Here is a 20,816-nt window from a genome sequence, read left to right as displayed (position 1 = left end):
AAAATTCTCAAAATGCATGGCCAAATTCCTCTTTCCAGAACAGACCTTTTCCTATAGAACCTCTTAAACTAAGCTCCTTTGAGTTGATATATGGGAAAAACTTTTTTAGTCTCTACTCATTTGATAATCATACTTTACTCCATATCCTTAATTTCGAATTAGTACAAAAGGCTTGCCCAAGAATACAGTGCCCATACACTGCCTACTCCCTCCAAAAATAAGTTCTTATTGCAAATTAAACCAGAAGATACAATTTTGTTAGAAAACTGGAAACAGGGGATCCACAGGAAATCAAACTTATGCAGATATTGGTCTTGTCTTTTTTTTTTTTTTAAGATGTGTATTTTTATTTGAAAGGCAAAGTTAGAGAGAGAGTGAGAGAGAGAGAGATTTTCCATTTGCTGTTTCATGACCCAAATGGCCACAATAGCCAGAACTGGGCAGTCCGAAGCCACAAACCAGGACCACCTTCAAGGTCTCCCACATGGGTTTAGAGGACCAAGCACTTGGGCCCTCTTTCACTGCTTTCCCAGGAACATTAGCAGAGAGATGGGTCACAGGTAGCAGCCAAGACTTGAATCTGATCCCATTCGGGGGTGCCAGTTCCACAGGTGGAGGCTTAATCTGATATGCCATGGCACTGGTCCCATCATACAGATGTTTAAACTCCAAAGTCTTGGGGCTGGCACCATGGCAGAGCAAGCTAAGCCTGTGTGGCAGTAGCAACTCCTATGGGTAGTGGTTCAAGTCCTGGCTGCTCCACTTCTGATCCATCTCCCTGCCAATGCCCTAGGAAAACAGAGAACATGGCCAAGTCCTTGGGCCTCTGTACTCATGGGGGTGATTGGAATAAGCTCCTGATTCCTGGCTTTAGACCAGCCCAGTCTGGCCGTTGTGGCCAACTGGAGAGGAAACCAATGGATGAAAAATATTCTCTTTCTCACCCTAACTCAGCCTTTCAAATAAAAAATACTGCATTTTTAAAAAGAAAAGTCTGAATGGCTGGCACTCTGGCTTGGTAGTCTAAACTTCCAACTATAGTGCCAGCATCCCAAATGGGCACCGATTCATGACACAGCTACTCCACTTCCCATCCAGCTCTCTGCTTACAGCCTGGGAAGGCAGCAGAGGATGGCCCAACCCAAGTGGGAAACCCAGAGGAAACTCTGTTCATGACTTCAGATCACCTTAGCTCCTGCTGTTGTGGCCATTTGGGGAGTGAACCAGTAATGGAAGACCTTTCTCTTTGTCTCTACCTCTATCAGTAACTTTGCCTTTCAAGTAAAAATAAGATACATTTCAAAAAACCCAAACCTTTCACGTCTAAGATTTGATGGATTAGTGGTGATGACTTGATCTAATTATGGCATCTGAGAGGTGGTTCTTGTGATAGGTCTCTAGGTTCTTCGAGGCTAACCCTCAGAAGTTAAATCTTGAAAGAGGTTGGTTATTTAAGCTTCTACCTAAGTTCTCTCTCTGCTTCCTAGCTTATCATGTGATCAACCCCTAGGCATCCTATCAGAAACTGCCAGTCTCCCTCAGACACCAGACTAACAAGACCACTTGTGTACCTCCAAACTATAACCAGAAACTAACCTCTTCACTCCCAGAAAGCTCCATTCAGGTATTTTAGTCAAGGTAATCAATGCCTGACAAGTCATAGGAGTCTCCACAAGATCAAATTCAAACAATACAAATAGATCAGACGTTCTGAATTCCTTAGATTTATTCTCCATCACTAGTGTTGAAGGACATGAGGGAACCACACCTTATTCTTTGCTTACTCTTAGAATTCAGGATACCAATGGCATGTACAGAGCACTAATGGTCTGTTGTTTGAGTGAATGAATGAAGGAATGAAGAAACTAAGAAAAAGTCAAATTCTTTTCCCAACTGAAGTTGCCTGTTGGGAAGGAGAAATGAAGGTTAATCTACTTGCTAAAGGTTGATTCTGAGTCACAGGGAAACATTACTGAACATCCCGGATATACAGATGCTCTTACCTTGGATAACTTGGCAAGTTCTTCCAGCCACCTTTTTCTTTGTGACACTGAAAAAAAACCAAAAAGATATTCTAGGTGCTTTAAGCCTCTTCATGGTTTTAACACATTCTCTTTTCTGTGCTTATAAAGGACACAGAGTGAAGGACCACATGTTTTTGCCGAATACAAAGCAATATGTGTAATTAAAATAGATAACAGTTTGGGGGAAGGGGAGAAGGACAATCAGCCATGGCTCTTTGTCAAGTAAACAAATAAATCTAATATGAATGTCCCCTCCTCTCAAGGATAGAGTGACTAGTTGAACATCTCCCTCATCACCCTATCAGTGAGAGGCCTTACACTGAGAAAATCTCAAAGCCAAAAGCGATGGAAATGGTTGCAGTGTCAGAGAACACTAGTACTCATTACCGACAAACTGATGCCAACTATGTTGGACTGCTTCTAGTACCATCTGTAATATGTCAATGGCAATAAAAAATGGTCACAAATTAGCGCCAAGCTCACACAGTTGAAACACACAAGTAGAACTTTCCTGATGAAGATGTCTGAAAGGATCATATAAGGTGACCTGGGCTTTATCCAGCATCTGTCAGCTTGGGCTTGACCTCTAGCTCCCACAATTATTGTCACAAACCTTAAGCAGGTCACCTCATCACCCTGAATTTAAATAAATTTGTTCACCTCACAAAACAGGAGGCTCAGGGCAACAATGCATCCTAAAGCCCCCTGCAGGCCAGAGGCCAGACAAGTGCAGAGCATCACTGATGGATCAGTACATGATCCCGTGGAGCTTGGAACCCCTGTTGGAACCCACCTTCCCGAGAGTCTCGTGCCCTCCACAGGCATCCTTTGGGGAATAAATTTGATGATGGCATAGAAGACAGGATCAGCCATGGTGGCGTTGGGCAAGACCCAGAATGAATGCAGAAGGTGGAACCGGGAGAATGTTATAAAAAGAGAGCGCTGTGGGCGACACCACGGCCAAATAAGCCTCAGTGGGAAACATACCTTCCCTCCTGTCCCGCAGTCCTTCTCCACCCAGGTGCCACTAAAAGCCTTCTCATTTCATGAGCAAGCTTTCTCCTCACAGCCCTAGAAGACACCACCCGCTGAGCTGTGGAGAGGAGCCTCCCCGGGTCTCTGCAGGGGCAAGGCCACAGCCATGGACCCTTGGAAATGACCTCTCCGCAGAGGCAGGCCCAGGCAGCAAGTCGCAGGTGGGCGACTGTCTCCACCACTCCCCATACCGGGCTGGCTCGCAGGCACGCAAGTCTCCAACCGTGAGTCAGTTCTCAGGGCAGCTCAGTAAAGGCCTGAGAACATATCCCCGCACTTTTCCTCCCTCTCCTGGAAAGTTGTGTGTGGGAATTTTCCAGGTGTAAAAGTTCCCTCAAATCCTCCCAGGACCTAATGGCACCTTGGTACAAAGCAGGTCCTGGGTGGCCTTGAACTGCCCCCAGGCAGAGCCAAACCCATCTCCCAGGGATCCAGAACAGGGGCCATGACTTCCGCTGTGCTTCGGGGGCTGTTTCCTCACCTCACTGCATGAAAACTCATTTCTTCCCCTTTTCTATTGCCAGTCTTGGACGCACAGGGCAGTGTCTACACAGCCACCTTTCACAGGCCCACGGCTCGGCTGCCACACCTGTCAGTCCACTCTGAGGGAACCGCGAGAAGTGTCCTCCTGAGATGCCCTCCTGGTGGTACTGCGCCTGCGCCACACAGGCTCCGGCTCTACTGCGCCTGCGCAGGCTGCCCGCAGGCGTCCAGGAGCACGGTGTTTGAGGGACAAAGATGTAGGTAGGCCATGCGAAGGCTCTGCTCACTCTTGCTTTCCTACCTCAGGGTTTAGTGTTTCTATTTAAGGGTATATTAGGACGCCTCTGGGGCTGCTGGCTTGATCTTCATACCTGAGGGTGCCAGAATCCCCCACCACAGGCCTGGAGGTGACAATGCCTGAGGAGTTTCCCACCTGCACCTCACACTGTGAGTCCACCTGTCACACACAGTCCAGGATGAAGCCCTTAAGAATCCCCAAATTGTCCTGGGTGATTCTGTGAGATGTACGTGCGTGCGTGCGTGCATGTGTATGTGTGTGTGTTTTTATGGGGGCTGGATGCTGTGGGCCTGGAGTCATTTGAGGAGAGATTTAAGGGGAGGGGAAATCAGGTTGGGTCTACATAGGGTCACTGTCTTTGGAGCTGCTGGTGGTGACAAGGGGTCCCCAGGGTGGGGTTACACTGAGGGATAAGGTGTGCTCTGGGGGCAGGAGGCGCCTGCTGAACAGTCCCCTGTGGTTCCTTCATGATAATGCTCAGATCCTGCTGCTCTGTTGTGACTCAGATGTCCTCAGGTCATTCATTCACTCGGTTCTTACTTTATAAAATACAGTTTTCTACATCATTCTTCTATAGGTATAACCTCCCTAAGACTTTGATCCTAAAAATAATTCAGTTTATACAGACAGTTTGATAGTGGACAGTCACTTTAAAATATTTATTTGACATTAAAATAAATGTTGAAAGTCTCAGATTTTTTGCCTAGACAAGGCATCTTGTACGACTGTTTTAAACAAAAAATTTTTTAAAAATTATTTGAAAGGCTGAGTAAGAGAGAGATCTTCCATGTGTTGGTTCATTGCCCCAAATAGATGCAACCAAATAGCTGGAACTGGGCCTAGCTAAAGCCAGGAGCCTGGAACTTCATCTTGGTCTTCCACATCTATGGCAGGAGCCCAAATACTTGGGCATTCATGGGCTGCTTTTCCAGACACATTAGCAGAGAACTGGATCAAAAATGGAGCACTTAAGTCTTGAACCAGTACTCTTATAGGAAATGCTGGCATTTCAAGCAGAAGCTTAGCCTGCATCACAGTGCTGGCTCCCACATTTTTTAAAAAGGTTTGTTTATTTTTATTGGAAAGGCAGATTTACAGACAGAAGGTGAACTATATAGAGAAAGATCATCCATTCACTGGTGCACTCCCCAAATGGCTGCAGCAAACAGAGCTGAGTCAACGCGATCTGAAGCCAGGAGCCAGGAGCTTCTTCTGGGTCTCCCACAATGGTGCACAGACCAAAGGACTTGAGCCACCCCTCCACTGTTTTCCCAGGCCACAAACAGGAAGCTATATCCAAAGTGGTATAGTAAGGATGGGAACTGGTGCCTATACGAGAGACTGACACTGCAGGCAGAGGCTTAGCCAACAACATTACAGCACCAGCAAAGGAAAACATTTTAAAAATCTGTAACTGGGTGTTTGTTGCAGATACCCTGAGAACTTTGGGTGAAAATGCAAGGAAGGAATGACTTGCTCATAGACGTGAATGAAAAGAGGACTAGGCAACAGGGATGAAAAAGACTTTTCTGTTGTGGACTAAGGAGTTGATTAGCACTCATCAACCTGAGCACTACAGGGAATGGGCTTTGGGCTAAAAGCACCTGGTCTAATGGGACTCATCTGTACATTTTCCATGCAGCCCTTTCATTTGTATTGTGATAGTGGGTATGTTGCCCATTCCCTTCCCGTGCTGGAGACTGCGGGCCAGACTTCTTCCCACTCTGCAGCAGCATCTCGATTTGCAAAAATTCAAGGCTGTATTTGGGCCCGCAAAGATAAATTCTTTGTGATTCATATTCGAGCCCATACAGGTTTGCCCGGGCCGTTGACATCAGGAATGCAGCTGCAGATTCAGCCACCAAATTGGTGGCCTCAGCCCTTGAAGAACCACAAAAGGCACATGCTAGGTTTCTCTTGAATTCTAACTCCCTTCCGTTTGCGCTTTAGTCTGACCAAGGAACAAGCCAGAACCATCGTGAAGCAATGCTCAGTGTGCCCTCAGTTTTTACCTGTTCCCCATTATGGTGTAAATCCCTGAGGATCGCTGCCCAATCATATCTGGCAAATGGATGTGACACACATCCCAGAGTTTGGGACACTAAAGTATGTGCACGTTACTATCGATAGTTGTTCTGGATTTATTTTAGCTACTCCTCAGACAGGGGAACACTCTAGTCCATTGCTATGTATGTTTTTCCATCTTGGGAACTCCTGAAGTTATCAAAACTGATAATGGCCCTTGCTATATTAGCAGTAAGTTTTGTGATTTTGCTGCCTCCTACCATATACAACTAATTACAGGTATTCCTTATAATCCTCAAGGACAAGGTATTGTGGAACATGCCAACCGTACTATTAAGGATTATCTTATTAAAACAAAAAATGGGGAGTATAGCACTCCCCGAGATCATGTGAACCTTGTACTATCTATCTTAAATTTTCTAACATTGGATGCTGAAGGACGGTCTGCTGCAGATCGTCATTGGAATCCGTCTCAGAAGCAGAAGGGTTATGTGATGTGGAAGGATTCCTTGACTGGTCAGTGGCAAGGCCCAGATCCTGTCCTCATTTAGGGGCGAGGATCAGTCTCTCTTTTCCCACAAAATGAAAATGGTCTGAGGCGGATTCCTGAGAGGCTTGTCTGGCAAGCTCCTGTTGCTGAGTCTTGTGAAAGCTCTGGTACTTGCCAAGATGATGGCATTTGAATCAGAAGATCGATGGGACAAGCAAGTATATTAGGCCTTTATATATTAGTATTTGCTAATCACCCCTCTCTTTATCTTTTCTTTCTCCTATGAGCACCTAGGTCCTGACATTTCCTGCCAGTTTCTTCTGCTTCGGTCTCCCCAGAAACCTGGCTGTCCAACGTGGCTCCTCACCTGGCCCCAGCCCTCCTCGCGAGCCTGCCCCTTGCCTGCCCTATCACATTCTCCTCTTGCAGTGAATACCTTGATCTCAGATAGGCTCCGTGACCAGAAAACCTCACCAGGAGAGCGTTCATTCATTCAACAAACGCGGGCCCCAAATGGGACAAACGGGCCCTAGGGTCGCGGAGGTGCAAGCTGGGTGACCAGGGTAAAGGCAGTGGCCGCCAGAAATAAGGGCCACCTGCTGTGGGGTGACGCCCCTCGGGGATGCCTGGGACTAGGAGTGATGAGGGCGTGGCTCTACGAGACCACAAGCCCAGACAGCAGGGTGCGGGGCAGGCACTGCGCCTGCGTGGCAGGAGTCCTAGGCGTCCCTGGCGTCGCCAAGGTAACTCAGCTGCAGGCCATGGACTCCAGGGCAGGTGGGAGCTGGGGTCGCTCCACTCCACCAAGTGCAGCCCAGACGGTGAGGGCTGTGCTGTGCTCCAGGCAGCTGGGGGCAGCCTCTGGAAGGGGGAAGGGTGGGGTGAAGGAGAGACCCAACAGAGAACGTGACAAGGTGGGGCAAGCTGTGGGAAGGGAAGAGGAGGACAGCGACCAGGTGGTGGCGTTGAGGGATGGGGGGTTTGGAGTTCGTGGTGTGGCCCTCCCTTCTCCGTACCTACTGAGTCCACACCTTCGGCCCCCAGCCCTGGGTAATCCTGCAGTCCCCTCATTGGGTCGCCCTGCCACCACCGCCGCCGCCGCTGGGCCACGTTAAGGAAGGTGAGTGCAGCCTCTGCAGCCACGTATTTGCTCGTGGTCCGGGCGCAGGGCTGAGAGTGGGAAGAAGACCCCGGGTCGCACATGGTAGAGGGAAGGCCACGCGCAGAACCCACGTCTTGCTGACCCTGGCCCAGGCCTCCTGGAGCTGCTGCTGCTGCAGAACGCACAAGTGCACCAGTTGCTGCTCTGCCGCCTGGCAGAGGGCTCCCTGGATCCCTTGCTGCCCGTGCCCAACCTGCAGGTGAGTGGGGGTGAAGACACCCGGGTGGGGATCCACCTGGGGTCACCTCTGGAGGAAAAGGATGGGTCAGAAAGCCGGCTCACAGCTGGCTGGCTGGGTCTGTTGTGTAATAGGCCTGGTGACAGCCTCCATGGGACCTACCAAAGGGGTCATGCCCCCAGTCCAGAACCCCCAGGACCGGTTTGCAAGGGGGCTTCCCTGCAGGACATTCCTTGCTGGACTTGAGGCCCTAGGAGGGCAGATACCATGGGACCCTGATGCTCTTACGGGGTGGGGTGATGAGGGGCAGTGATGGATAAAGAAAGGCTAATGGGCTGTATGGCAAGAGCTGCACAGAATAGGAGGACACCGATGGTGTGGGATGAGGTCAGGCAGTTTACAGAGGGAACAAGTGGCCCCTAACAGCCAGGTAGGATCCAACCTTTAGAGGAGCCTAGGGTGTCCACCAAAGGCCAAGGGACAGAAACGGGGTGGAGGGAGTGGTTTGGGGAAGCACCAAGACTAGGTCCTATTCTGCCTCTCTAGACGTTTGAGAGGTGGGGAGGAAGGAGGCCTGGGAAAGAGAAGAGACACTGCAGGGCCCCACCACCTAAGGAACCCTGGGGATACAACAGCCCACATTATTGGGCTAATGTGGGACAGGGGCATCTGAGTGGACTCACACCCTAGCTCTGCATCCCATGTGAAATCTTCCAGGCCCTGCTGGCCACTAAACAGCGGGCTGACCTTAGCCAAGTGGTCCATCTCTGACCCTGTCGTGTATACAAGAGGGAATACACCATGCAGACAGAACACATGCCCTCAGGGATGGCCCTTGTGTTCACGCACACCCAGAGAAGGTAGATTAGGGGGGCAGAACAGTGAAGGGGGAGGAGCCTGATTCCCAGCACTGTTGGCACACTCCAGGCCGGCCTGGTGGGTCAGCACGAGGAACTGGAGGAAGCGATGGGCATCCAGGATGAGAGGCCTCTGGTGTTCCATCACCACTATCTGCCCTGCCTGCCGCCCACCCTGGGCCCTCTGCTAGCCTGGCCTGCCTCCCTCCTTCCCCCTCCACCATGCCGGCCCCACCTGCAGGACACACCCAGGATTCAGCACCATCCTCTGGCCTCCAGGAAGAGGGACAAGTAAGTGGGCCTGGGGAGTCTGGGTGCTGGGCACTGCCAGGTCCCTCCTCTAAGGCCGGAGGGGAACACTAGAGGTCACCGCTGGGCCTTTAATGGGGTCATTCTTCTTTCCCTGTCTCAGGAGAGCTGTGCCCCCACCACCTCCCCCCAGTGCCACAGGAACTGTGGGTGCAGATGTACCCCCAGCTTCAGGTCTGGAGCTGGGTGGGTGGGCAAAGGGACAGCGCGTTCAGGTGTATCGGGCTGGGAGGGCCTTGTGTCCCATGGGGGTGTGGGGTACAGCATGGGGTTCCTACCATCACTGCCACAGGCTCTGGGCCTGCCCTCTTCCTTCTTGGGGTCCACTGAGGCAAGAGGGAGTGAAGATGGGGTGCTGTCTCCCCAGACTACTACGACGCAGAGAGCCTACCCTGAGGGGTGACCCTCGTCCAGGGCCTCACCAGTGGCTTCGTCCTCGTCCTGCTGTCTCATGTCCTGTCTGCCAGCTCTGTGCCTTCAGCCGGTGGCCCTTCCTACCCCTCTGCTTCCATGACTTGCCCCCGGCCCCCAATTCCCAGCCCCCAAGGTCTGGCATCAGAGCTCCTAGAGCCCTGCCTAGGCCTGGCAGCTGAGGCCACCCAGCTCTACCACACTGCTGCCTGCTTGAGCAGGGGAAGCCTGGGGACCAGAGCCCCAGCCCCCTCAGCCTGGGATGGCATGAGCTGGAGTTCATGTCTCCTTAGATACAAGGCTTGTTCATGTCATCCTGTGTCTGAACGGGAAAAGGGTGGAACATGACAGTCATCATTTTCTGACTCATCTGCCAAACTTTCCAAGGCCAAGTTAACCAGGTGACTGTCATGCCAGTTCCGCTCCCTGAGTCCCTGGCATCTTTCCATACATCTTCCTGGGAGGTGGGGTGTAGGGTTGGCTGTTGGCAGACGCCAGCACAGACCTGGTGCAGAGATGGTGACAGGTCCCCAGCTGAGGGAACAGACAGGTCTTCTGCTGTTTCTCTGGCCACATACATTGATAGAAACACATCAAGTATTCAGCCAAAGGCATCCTCATGCCCAATGCCATCTCCTGTGCAAGGCCACACACTATCTTGGGACCCTTTCTTTTTATAACCATTCCCAAGCCGTAGGACCTGGCCTGGCCATGCCAACATGAGACCAGGAGGAGAATGTCTCAGTGATGCTTTGCTTCCCCGTTAAGACTTACCTGTCCTTGTAGCAGGCAGCAAAGGGTGCTACTAGTGTTCCCTTTCCTGGCTGGTATCATCTTGACACCATGCCCCCTCCTGGCACAGCAGCCCAGAGCTGGGGGCATGCAGCAGTTGCCTCTGCTGTCATGGGGAGCCCACCTCCACAGCCCATTGTTCTCCTGAGGATGTGACTGCATCCCAGACCTTCACTTCCAGGATGCAGGCATGTCCCCAGGCCCCAGGGCAGCTCCTATGACCCCCTGGTGTCTGAGGTGGGAGAGTTTGGATGGAGGAGTGGCCTCTCGGCAGACAGCGCTGAGCTCTCCTGGGCCTGGTGGAACCTCATGGCTCCCTGGGCAGACGGACAGGGCAAACAGCCTGCTGGTAGGACTTTCAGTGCCCAGCCAACAGGCTCCGAGTGCAGCTCCTGGCCTGTGCCACAGAATCTCAGCTTGGGGAGACACCAGAATGGTGTGCTTGCCTGCTGCCTTACTGGTCAAGCGACCTCTGTGGGTTTCCTACTCTGCTACATTATCTTGGTCCAGAACCCAACTGTCTGTACACAATTGTACAGCGCATGCCCTGGACACTTTTTTGTAGCCATACTCTCACCACCTGATCTGCTTCCTGAAATTCAACCCACACCAACATTTAAGTGCCTTCTATGAGGTTCCCAAGACCCCTTCCCAAGATGGCTACCAAGGAGAATATTCCAGGCCCTGGGCACTGCTGTAGACAACAGGACCCTGGCTTCCCCCGACATGCGGCCTCAACAGCCAGAGCCCAGCACTTCAGGAGGGAGGGCGGGGACCCCACTGGCCGTGCCCCCCCACCCATCTTTAAGATGATAAAACAAGCTCCCAAATCTAAAACTACGTTATTGGTGAGTGGTGTCATGTTCGCCGACCACCTAAGAAAGATAGGCCTTGGCCAACTGTTGGAAAGTGGCCTTTATTGGAGGAAAGGGAAGTCCCTTTGGGGGTCTTTCCTCCACGCAACGGAGAGGCAGAGCGAAAGGAAGAGGCGTGCGGACGAAAAGGTGCGCAAAGACACGTGTAGGAGGGTTTTATACTCCTGATGCAGAAGCGGGAGCAGCCCTCCGGCCCTCATTAGGCAAAGAAGTTCCGGTCAAGTTTGCCATTCGTCTGCCAGGGCTCCGCTGCCCTGCTGAGGCACCGGATCTACACCGCCTCTTCCGGAGGTGACGCCCACTCTGCCCACCTCTGTGACCATGGGAATCATCAGTTGGCTCAGCGTAAGATGCCATGATCGATCAGCAGAATTATAAAACTGTACAGGAGGTACAAAAATAGGCCTTTTACCTTAGATAATGACTTTCCCATCATCATGCTTTAAAAATACACATAGAAGTTGTACAATCTGGCAGTGTATAAAATATAAAGCTAAAAAGAGGATTTTAGGTTCCACAAAAAAATGATTGTACCACACAACATATACCAATTAAACAATTAACCAGAGAACACAGATTGACAGAGACTTTTTAAAATCACCTAAAAATTAACATTGTACCCCAACCAAGTTATCTGCCCTTTAAATGACAAGGTGCTTACTGTAAGGCTTCCATCTTGGGGAAGGATACAATTTAACTTTTCCAGTTTTAAAATGGTCAAGGTGTTCTCCAAAAATGAATCTGATGTGCTTTGAGCAAGTGCAACTCTAACTTGATACACTTCAGAGTAAAAATTAAATACACATAAATAGGTTCAATAAATAGAGGTCATTGCCAAAAAACACAACACCAGGCGTGCAGCTGCCGATGCCGTGGTGGTGACAGTAATGCTTAGTACATGGAGACACCCCTATCACAGCTTTCGACTACTAGAAAGGAATACTGTATTCCCCCAAACACAACTCAGAGAGGCAAGGGGTGGCGCTTGGGCCAGCAGTGCCGGTTAAGGCTGCTCCAGGGGAAGGCTCGTGCAGACAGCCCTTCGTACTTGCCTCCTGAATATGGAAAGGGTTTATTGTCAATCACAAAAATCAAAGCCAGAACTACTCACGGGAAATCACTGTTTCACACAGAAAACAGACTCTAGCAAGACAGCAGATACTTTGGTTTGAAACAGAATGGACCAGCCCTGGAGTGTGGACTCTGGCTCCCCTGTGGAGGACACCTGCTAACTTCCCGGGAAGCCAGGGCCGGGCCACTGCTCACTGAGACTAGGCTAGCTAGGGTGCAAAGAGCTGTGCGAGGAACAGGTAGAAGGCTGCGAGACACACAGAAAAGCAACTTCAAGAAGCTCCAAGAGTGAGGGAGAAAGCCAAGTGGGGATTCAGAGGCTCTTCCCCAGGAACTGTGCTCCCAGCATGGAAGGCTGTGAAGACTACGTCCGTCCACACTCTGAAGGGAACCCACGGCTGGCAATCAACAAACAGGGAAGACACTGAGCAATGAGCATGCTGATGAGGGTGCAAGGGACAGAACGTGGGACAGTCCCAGAAAAACCAGACTCAGCCAAACAGATGGCTGTCCAAGAAAGCCCCACAACACGAAGGTGTAGTATCTTTGAGAGGGCTTCAGCAGCTGTTAACCTCTGCTATCGCTGCAAGACAATGGCCAACGATAACAGTCACATTCACCCAAAACCTCCCCAGAGGATCCGGGCACCTTCCTCCTTGAGTAGGTGGGAAGACAATCCTGTTCTGAATTCACCTGCAGATCCTGTAGTTTGCCAGAGGAGGCAGGACTCATACCTCCCCACTCATCTCAGGGTTCCCCGACATGCAAAAGCGCTTGTGCCTAACAACCTGGGGAGCTCTTCCCCAACATGGAGACCAAAGCAGTAACAAGAGGAAGTCCTGGTGCATGGGCCATAGACGGGGATGACAGGACACGGACAAGGCCTGAGTTGAGTTCTAGGGTCCTCTGGGTCCCTAGCAGATGTGACTAAGTTCTGTTTTAGGGTTAACAGCTTTCCAGAAGTAGAGAAGCACCTTCGGCTGGGCTCCAGGTCAAACAACTCTGCTGCAGCAATGCTGCCAAGCCCATTGGCTGAGCGGGACAGGAAACAGGGACACCTTGAGACCAGAACCCACCTGAGGATGCTCACGGTGTTTTCATGACACATGTTCAGCAAGACCCTGTCAGTCCCACCACCTAGGCGGGCTGGTGAGTGCCTACGTTACTAAGGGTGAGGGACAGAACCCAGCCTGATGGCAGCCTGGGTCTGGGGCAGGAGTGCAAACCCCAAATGCCTGCTGTCCCTCCACTAGGCTTTCTCTGTAGTGTTTCGTAGCTTCACACAGAAGCACTCCAATCCTTCAAGCCAAGCAGTCTGGGGAGCCTGGGGGTTAGGAGCTGAAATGGTAAGCAGAAAAGGCAATGCCAAGAGTTGTCTCAGCACACGAGGCCATGACCTGGAAACTCTTCACAGTCCCCCAGAGGGCAAACAGTACCGAGAATAGGGGCAGTGGTGGTCTCTAAGACAGTTCGGGTCAAGCATGCATGACCCTCTCAGGCTGTCACCACCAGGGCTCTGCCCTGCCCTGCCCTGCCCAAGGCGAGTCACAGCTCTTAGGCACTGAGGCAGAAGGTGTGGTCTGGTGTGCAGTTGGGAAACAGACCAGCAGCAGCAGGCACCAAGGAGGCAGAGCACAGGGCGGGGGCTCCCCAGTCCCCAGGGAGGCTGAAGGTAAAGGTTCAGGACCAGCAGAGCCCTCAGGAGAAGGGGCCGAATTCCACAAGGCAGAGTGCAGCCCTGATACAGGCACACAGGCAGAAAGGCTCTCATGCAAAGAAGAAACAGTGATCTCGCCACAGGTGGCCGCAGCTGGACCACAGCCGCGCACCTGCTGGCTCGGCCTCTGGGCTCTGGGACTGATCTGCAATGACCCACTCACCTGCTCAAGGCAGGCCATCAGGACCGCTGCCTCACCCAGAAACCAGACTGCATCCTCACTAAGTCTCTTGGGAGAGAAGTGAGGAGCTTTTGACTGAAGCAGATGTTGAAAACTGCTTTAATTTTAGGAAAATCCCCACATGGTACTGGCACAATTCTGAGCCTATCACTTTGACAAGGACACACTTGACAGTGTGGCTAGAATGCCTGTCTCCAGGCAGCACAGCAGCATGTTCAGGAAGTGCACAACCCCTCTGGATGGCATGGGGGATTTTTGGTACCACACAAAGCTGAGGATGTATTTGATCTGGCATTTTTTCTCCTGAGCAAGCTTCAGGTTTAGCTTACTCAAGGCAGTTATTAAAATTAGCCAACAGGAGCAGGAAAACTGTCCCCTGTAGCCTGGTGACCCCACCTGGGCTCCCCATCACTGGACCCTGATGCACCAAGTGCCTCCTGCTCTGTGGGTCTCAGGACAGGGGTCCTCACCACCCACCTGCTGCACCCAGGCTCTCTCCACAGGTAGAGGGGCCCTCAGTGCCCACCTGCCACCCCCAGACTCTTTCCACAAGCTGGGGGCTCCCACCCTACTGTTCCCCACAGGGCTAAGGCCTGGGTGAGTCTCTGCGACCCTCTCTGAAGACCAGGACTGTTCACCTCTTGCCCCAGGTGCTCCTGGGTGTCCCTGCTGACCCAGGACACACTCCACTCCAGCCACAAGGCAGGCCACTGCTGTCTCCTGCACACAGCAATGCCCTGCTTCCCAGGGGCCCTCAGGGTCAGCACCCCAACACCATGCTCACCACCCACACTCCAGCTGCCTGAGGACACCCTGGCCACCACCTTCACTGGGTGAGACTCTACCTGCCCCGGGGACAGCACCCTCTGAATATCTGCCTCGCCTTCACCCCTCCCTTCTCCAGCCCTGCTGCTGGCAGGGGCTCCACTTCCTGCAGCTCAGCCTGGCAGGTACCAGCTTGCAAGCAGACCCAAGTCTCCTTCCTTACCCTTCTGGAAAGGCCCAGACTGCTATCAAACAGGAATTTTATAAGAAAGTTTGTCGCAGCCCAGCAGCGACACTAAAAACAATGAGGCATACTCTTGAGGGTCTGGGAAAAGCCGGAACCGCAACCGGACCCCTCGCTGCCAAAAGTAGTGGCGTTTAAAACCTTCTCTCCGTTGTTCCGTCCCCACTGGCATTAGCTTTCCTCCCCGCTTCTCCAGCCCTCTTTCTGCCACCCTTCTTCCCATATTTCTTCCCGTACTTTCTGCTGCATTTCTCCGTTCTCGTCCCCATCTCTCCGTACTGCTTTTACTGTTTCTGTTTGTATCCCTCTTTTCCACTTTCTCTCTGCCACCCTTCTTCCCACATGTCCTTCTTCTCCCTCATCCCCTTTCTCCGTCCGTCTGTCGTCTGTCCTCCCCGCCCAGTTTTTACCAGCTACTTTTATATCGTTCTCCACCAATCACTTCTCCCCATGGGTCCACTTGGTGCTACGTGATAGGCCAGTAATCACAGCGAGGGCATTAGCCTATCCTTGTGACTTCCTGTTTACCTGCTGGTGAGACCAACTTCGCTTCCTGGCCCTGAGCAAGCTGCCATCTTGCCACGACCCCTACCAATCCCAGGAGCAGCTTTAGCACCCTGCTCCCCACATCTCCCCCCTTTTTATTTTTTGCTGGGAATGATGATTTTCAGGGGTTGATTTCGATCACCTTCATGGCCACGGAGTGTTAAGGTCCTTTCCAGCAAGGTTCCAGGATTTGTGGGTGACTTCCAAGCTAATGACCCTGAACTAGCTGCCTAATTTTCTTAGAGACTTCCAAACTAAAATTCTAAGGGCTGCTGAGGGGTGTAGAATTGTATCTTCTGTAGCTACTTCCTGCTGTTTTAGGGGCGTTGTAGGTCCTGCCTTTTTGGGGTTCGGGAGTCTCTTATCTCATCTAGTTCACAGGTCCATCTTATGAGCAGTACAAACAAGAAACCACTGCCTCTTAGGGCTATCCTGCCTCTTAGGGCTAAAACCACTTAACCGCCTCTAAGGAGAAAATAAAATAACTTTTAGTTTATACACTTATGCTGGCGCAGGCTGAAAATTCCCCGTACAGGCCACCACTTGTCGCAGCCCAGCAGCAACACTAAAATGACGAGGCATACTCTGAGGGTCTGGGAAAAGCCGGAACCGCAACCAGATCCTTCACTGCCAAAAGCGGCTACATTCAAAACCTTCTCTCCACTGCTCCGGTCCCCATTGGTCTAAGCTTTCCTCCCCGCTTCTCCAGCCCTCTTTCTGCCACACTTCTTCCCATATTTCTTCCCGTACTTTCTGCTGCATTTCTCCGTTCTTATCCCCGTCTCTCCGTACTGCTTTTACTGCTTCTGACTGTATCCCTCTTTTCCACTCTCTCTCTGCCACCCTTCCTCCCGCCCGTCCATCTTCTCCCTCGTCCCGTCTTCCTCCATCCATCCATCCGTCCGTCCGTCATCATTGCTGTCCTCGTTTGTCTTTGGCCTGAAAATTCCCCATATGGGCCACCAGTTGTCGTGCTCTTGTCTTTGGCCTGAAAAGTTCCCCGTATGGGCCACCAGATGTTGCTGTCCTGCAACAACACTAAAATGACGAGGCATACTCTGAGAGTCTGGGAAAAGCTGGAACCGCAACCGGACCCTTCACTGCCAAAAGCAGCTGCGTTTAAATTCTTCCTCTCTGCTTTTCTTGTCCCCATTGGTCTTAGCTTCCCTCCCCGCTTCTCCAGCCCTCTCTCCGCTTTCCCCGTCCGCTTTTCTTGCCCTATTCTTCTCATTCCGGCCCTCGTTCTCCTCGCCATCTTTCTCCGTCGTCCCTCTCCTCTTGCTCGTCGTTGTTGTCACCTTTGTCCAAGTCCATCCATCTGTCGTCGTCCATCTGTCGTCTGTCGTGCTCGCCTAGCTTTTACCAGCTACTTTTATATTTTTCTCCACCAATCACTTCTCCCCGTGGGTCCACTTGGTGCTACGTGATAGGCCAGTAATCACAGTGAGGGCATTAGCCTATCCCTGTGACTTCCTGTTTACCTGCTGGTGAGACCAACTTCGCTTCCTGGCCCTGGGCCAGCTGCCATCTTGTAACGGCCCTTCCCAATCCCAGGAGCAGCTTTAGCACCCTGATCCCAACGAAAGTTGAAGTGAGTCTGTCCAGTAGAAGGTTGGTGGGTGCTCCTTCAGTGGCCTCCAGCACAGGCCTCCTGTCACACATCCCCTGCGGTGAAGCTTTTGGGGCTGACAGCACAAGTGGCCTACTCTTTGAGCGCTGGGGCCTGTGGTCTTCTCTATGGCTGCAGAGTGGGCAGCTCAAGGCACTTGGTTTGGGAAGCCTGGTTCCCCTGGACTGTGGAGTCATGACTGCAGCCACCAAGCGAAGGGGGCGGCCTGACTCAGAGGGCGTCAGGTGTCATCGGAGGCTGGGGCTCCAGGGGCTCGTGGCAATAGTAAGGCTGGAAGAGTCTCTCCTGGCTGCACAGTTCCATGGCCCGGTAGGTGTGTGAGAGGAGGTGGGGGAAGCGAGATGTGAAGTAGCGCACAAAGTCATCAGGGAGGGAGCCCAGCGTCTCTCGCACCTCCACAGGGAGCTCCCGGTAGTGGTGCTTCTGTAGACGGGCAGATAGAGACATGGGGTTAACAGGAGGAAGACATAGGGCCTGGGGGATCTGTGCCCAGAAAAGGAACCAGCCTGGTGTATCCAATACTGCCCTCTTTCCCAGGGAGAGGCCTTAGAGTAAATGAGGCCTGGGGTGGAGAGCAGGGAGGCAGAGCACGTACATGGGATGGATGGGCGTCTCGTGATGGTCAGGATCTAGAAGCATTCCCTACAACCTCAAGGAAAAGCAATCGCCCGGCCCAGTGCTCCTGGAGCCCCTTCTGTGCTGGAGGAAAGCCCAGTTTTAAGATTTATTAATTTGAGGGGCTCGGGGCATGGCCTAGCAGTCAAAGTCCTCGCCTTGAACGCCCCGGGACCCCATGTGGGTGCCAGTTCTACTCCTGGCAGCTCCACTTCCCATCCAGCTCCCCGCTTGTGGCCTGGGAAAGCAGTCGAGGACGGCCCAATGCTTTAGGACCCTGCACCCATGTGGGAGACCTGGAAGAAGTTCCTGGCTCCTGGCTTTGTATCGGCACAACACCGGCCGAGTGTGTTCACTTGGGGAGTGAATCAGCAGACGGAAGATCTTCCTCTCTGTTTCTCCTCTTCTCTGCATATCTGACTTTGTAATGAAAAATAAAAAAAAATCTCTCAAAAAAAACTTAAAAAAAAAGATTTATTAATTTGAAAGAGTAAGACAGTGAGAGGGAAAGACACAGAGGTCCTCCATTTGGTAGTCCACTCCCCAAATAGCTGCAAGAGCCAGAGCTGGGCTAGGCTAAAGCCCAGAGCCACGAACTCCATCCAATCTCCCTTAGCCACCTGTGTGATAATGTGCTCAGGCCAACTTCCACTGCTTTCCTGGGTGCATTAGCAAGCAACTGGGTCAGAAGTGGGACACTTGGGACTCAAACTGAAATTCCAATATTGAATACCAGCATCACAGGCTGTGACTTAACCCACTGACTCACAGTGCCAGATCCTGGGGCAGGGGCTGGTTAAAGGCTGCATCACAGTAGCACAGGCCAAAAGCCCCCAGGCCCCCAGGAGACAAGTGGGTCCCCATCAAGCCCCTAGAGAGCAGGCCCCATTTATGCAGGTGCCAGCTGCCCCTCATTAGAGGGGTGTATGAACAGTGGTTGAGCCGGTGAGCAGAGGGTCCTACAGTCAGCAGAGAGAAGCCATGAAGCCCTGACAGGTCGTTCCCAGGGCTGGGTTCTGTGCCTCAGTGTGCCTGGAGAAAACCTATGTGACAGAGAGCCAGCCTCCAGCCTGGCAAGTACAGGGAAGGCCACTTGGCACTGGGAGCTCACAGCACCAGCAAAGTGCAGGTGTCTGTGAGGGGACCTGGGTTCCCCTCCCCAGCACCCACAAACTCTTTACCTTATTTCTCATGGCTCGGAGGAGGTCTCTAATGGAGCCACCTTTATAGGTTCTGAATTTACGTAGATCTAGAAAAACATGAAGGATGTGATGGTGACACAAGTGACACAGTTTTCAGAGAACAACTCCTAGAGCTCTGGGGCATTAAGCAGTGGGACTTCAATGCAATGGGGACCTCATACTCTGCCGCACTGGGGGGCCCAGGCTGGGGACTGAACCCCATCTTGTGGTCACAGCCGGATGAGAAATGACCACCCAGGGCACGACCTCTCACTACCCCAGGTAGGGAATGAAAATGAGACACACACCAGTGTAAGCAAACCACAGAGGACACACCCCAAAACATGCCCAACAACAGGGGTGGCACTGGAGGCCATGCTCATTTCCATGTTCATTTCTGAGAAATGGCCTCTGCCCTTGGGAAACCTCCAGGTCGGGTCAGCAAGGTCACCTGTCTGCAGAGGGACAGTGATGTTCTCCCGCCAGTCCATCTTCACCACGGCTCGCCCGCCTTTCTCTAACTGCCGCACTATCGGGCCGTCCAGGGATTCCTTTTCTATGCGGTCACTCACATCCTGTGAGGAAACAAGGCCAACAGATGAGAGCCAGAGGACGACAGACACAAACAGTCACCAAATAGCCATGCCTGTGGGAGTCCTAATGTGTCTGAGGGTCCTCTCAGGCCCAGGCTGAAACCTGCGAGTCAGCCAGGCAGCAAACAGGCTACCGTGCCCTTGGACTTGTGTCCCATGAGCAGCTGGGTCTGCTGCCTCCTGGGGACAGCTCTGCAGAGACCACTCCATGGCAGAGAGCGGTGTCACTGAGGTACACCTGGGCATACCCCACGCACACATCACTGGAACACACTCTGCATTCGCATAGAACCACCTGTACTGTCTGTGCTTTCCCAGAAAGGGGGAAAAAGCTGACTTTCTCCTTGCCCCTGTGCCCATCTGTCCAGTGAATGAGGATACGCAGAGGTAGCCACTGCTCATCTGAACAGAAAAAAAGGCAGAGAGCGCCCTCATCTGGAGAAAGCAACCTGGTGCATGGAGCGCACAGGCACCTCCTGGGACTCAGCCCTGCTCTGTGTGTGCTCCTGGAGAGGGTCAGGACCACCCTGGGGCCCAGCCTCTCCCAGGTCCCGGAAGAAGGACCAGTGAGCCCCATGTGCTTTCCATTCAAGCAGCCTGAGACCCATCCTTCCCTCCCTTGACATCAAGAAGGCTGCCCAGGTCGAGTGCCTTGTGTGGATGGCCAGAGAAAAGCCCTGGGTACACTGGGGCCCAGCTCTGAGCTGCCCGATGCCCATGGATTTGAAGATACCCACTGGTTAAAGCCTAACTGTGATGAGCTGAAGGCTCCTTCACTTGAATTTTGTCATCAGAGATGGCCTAGATGTGACATATTTCACATTAAGGTATATGGAACACAGAAACCAGCCCTGCTGGCATGCTACCTATTCCCCCATCCGTCATTAAAAACCTGTATCCAGAGCCTATGGAACTGTATCATCATCATCATCATCATAATAATAATAATAAAAAGTTTAAAAAAGACCCATATCCAATACCCTCACCTCAACCTAATTGGTTGCTTAGTTACTTGCCCTAGACCAGGCAGCATCCCTCGACACAGTGAAGGCAACAAGTGTCCCACCCATTCTGGGGGTTTCACTACAGCCCAGTGCCACCAGCCTCCAGGAGCCCAGTCACTTCTGCTCAGCTTCCATGTGGCGCTCACTTCTGAATGGCAGCGCTCATCCAGCTCTGCTCTGCCCATATCAGGGTGGACAAGCCCCGCCCCAGAGCCTGCTCTCCTAGCTGCACCTGGGGGCAGGACCTAAGTCACTGCTCAGAAGACAAACAATGGCAGCGTGGCAAACCTGTCCAGCTGTCGAAAGAGATCACCATCACTGATATGACTC

The 20,816-nt window shown here is 52.2% G+C and overlaps 2 protein-coding genes across 4 annotated transcripts in view; one reads left to right on the top strand and one right to left on the bottom strand.

Moving 5' to 3' along the window:
• The first annotated feature begins 7,081 nt into the window (after nt 1-7,081).
• PRR29 (proline rich 29) overlaps nt 7,082-20,816 on the top strand; it is a 39,515-nt gene continuing 25,780 nt past the window's right edge. Inside the window, exons 1-6 of one of the 2 annotated variants that reach the window (XM_012929165.2) lie at nt 7,082-7,176; nt 7,400-7,475; nt 7,610-7,716; nt 8,623-8,843; nt 8,965-9,035; nt 9,229-9,364. In XM_012929165.2, the coding sequence (XP_012784619.2) occupies nt 7,117-7,176; nt 7,400-7,475; nt 7,610-7,716; nt 8,623-8,843; nt 8,965-9,035; nt 9,229-9,257 (564 nt within the window). In that variant the 5' untranslated portion in view covers nt 7,082-7,116 and the 3' untranslated portion in view covers nt 9,258-9,364. Of the gene's footprint in view, nt 7,177-7,399; nt 7,476-7,609; nt 7,717-8,622; nt 8,861-8,964; nt 9,036-9,228; nt 9,365-20,816 lie in introns of those variants that run through there. The other variant, XM_058676359.1, reaches the window with a different exon arrangement.
• ERN1 (endoplasmic reticulum to nucleus signaling 1) overlaps nt 17,048-20,816 on the bottom strand; it is an 84,051-nt gene continuing 80,282 nt past the window's right edge. For both annotated transcript variants that reach the window (XM_004592980.2, XM_058676358.1), the window contains 3 exons: nt 19,341-19,464; nt 18,890-18,957; nt 17,048-17,516 (listed from right to left, as the gene is read on the bottom strand). In XM_004592980.2, coding sequence (XP_004593037.2) covers nt 17,304-17,516; nt 18,890-18,957; nt 19,341-19,464 — 405 coding nt within the window. In that variant the 3' untranslated portion in view covers nt 17,048-17,303. The remainder of the gene's footprint in view (nt 17,517-18,889; nt 18,958-19,340; nt 19,465-20,816) is intronic.

This window comes from Ochotona princeps, chromosome 17, assembly GCF_030435755.1.
Source record: "Ochotona princeps isolate mOchPri1 chromosome 17, mOchPri1.hap1, whole genome shotgun sequence".
NCBI classification, from domain to species: Eukaryota; Metazoa; Chordata; class Mammalia; order Lagomorpha; family Ochotonidae; genus Ochotona; species Ochotona princeps.
This window is presented reverse-complemented; position numbering and strand designations above follow the sequence as displayed.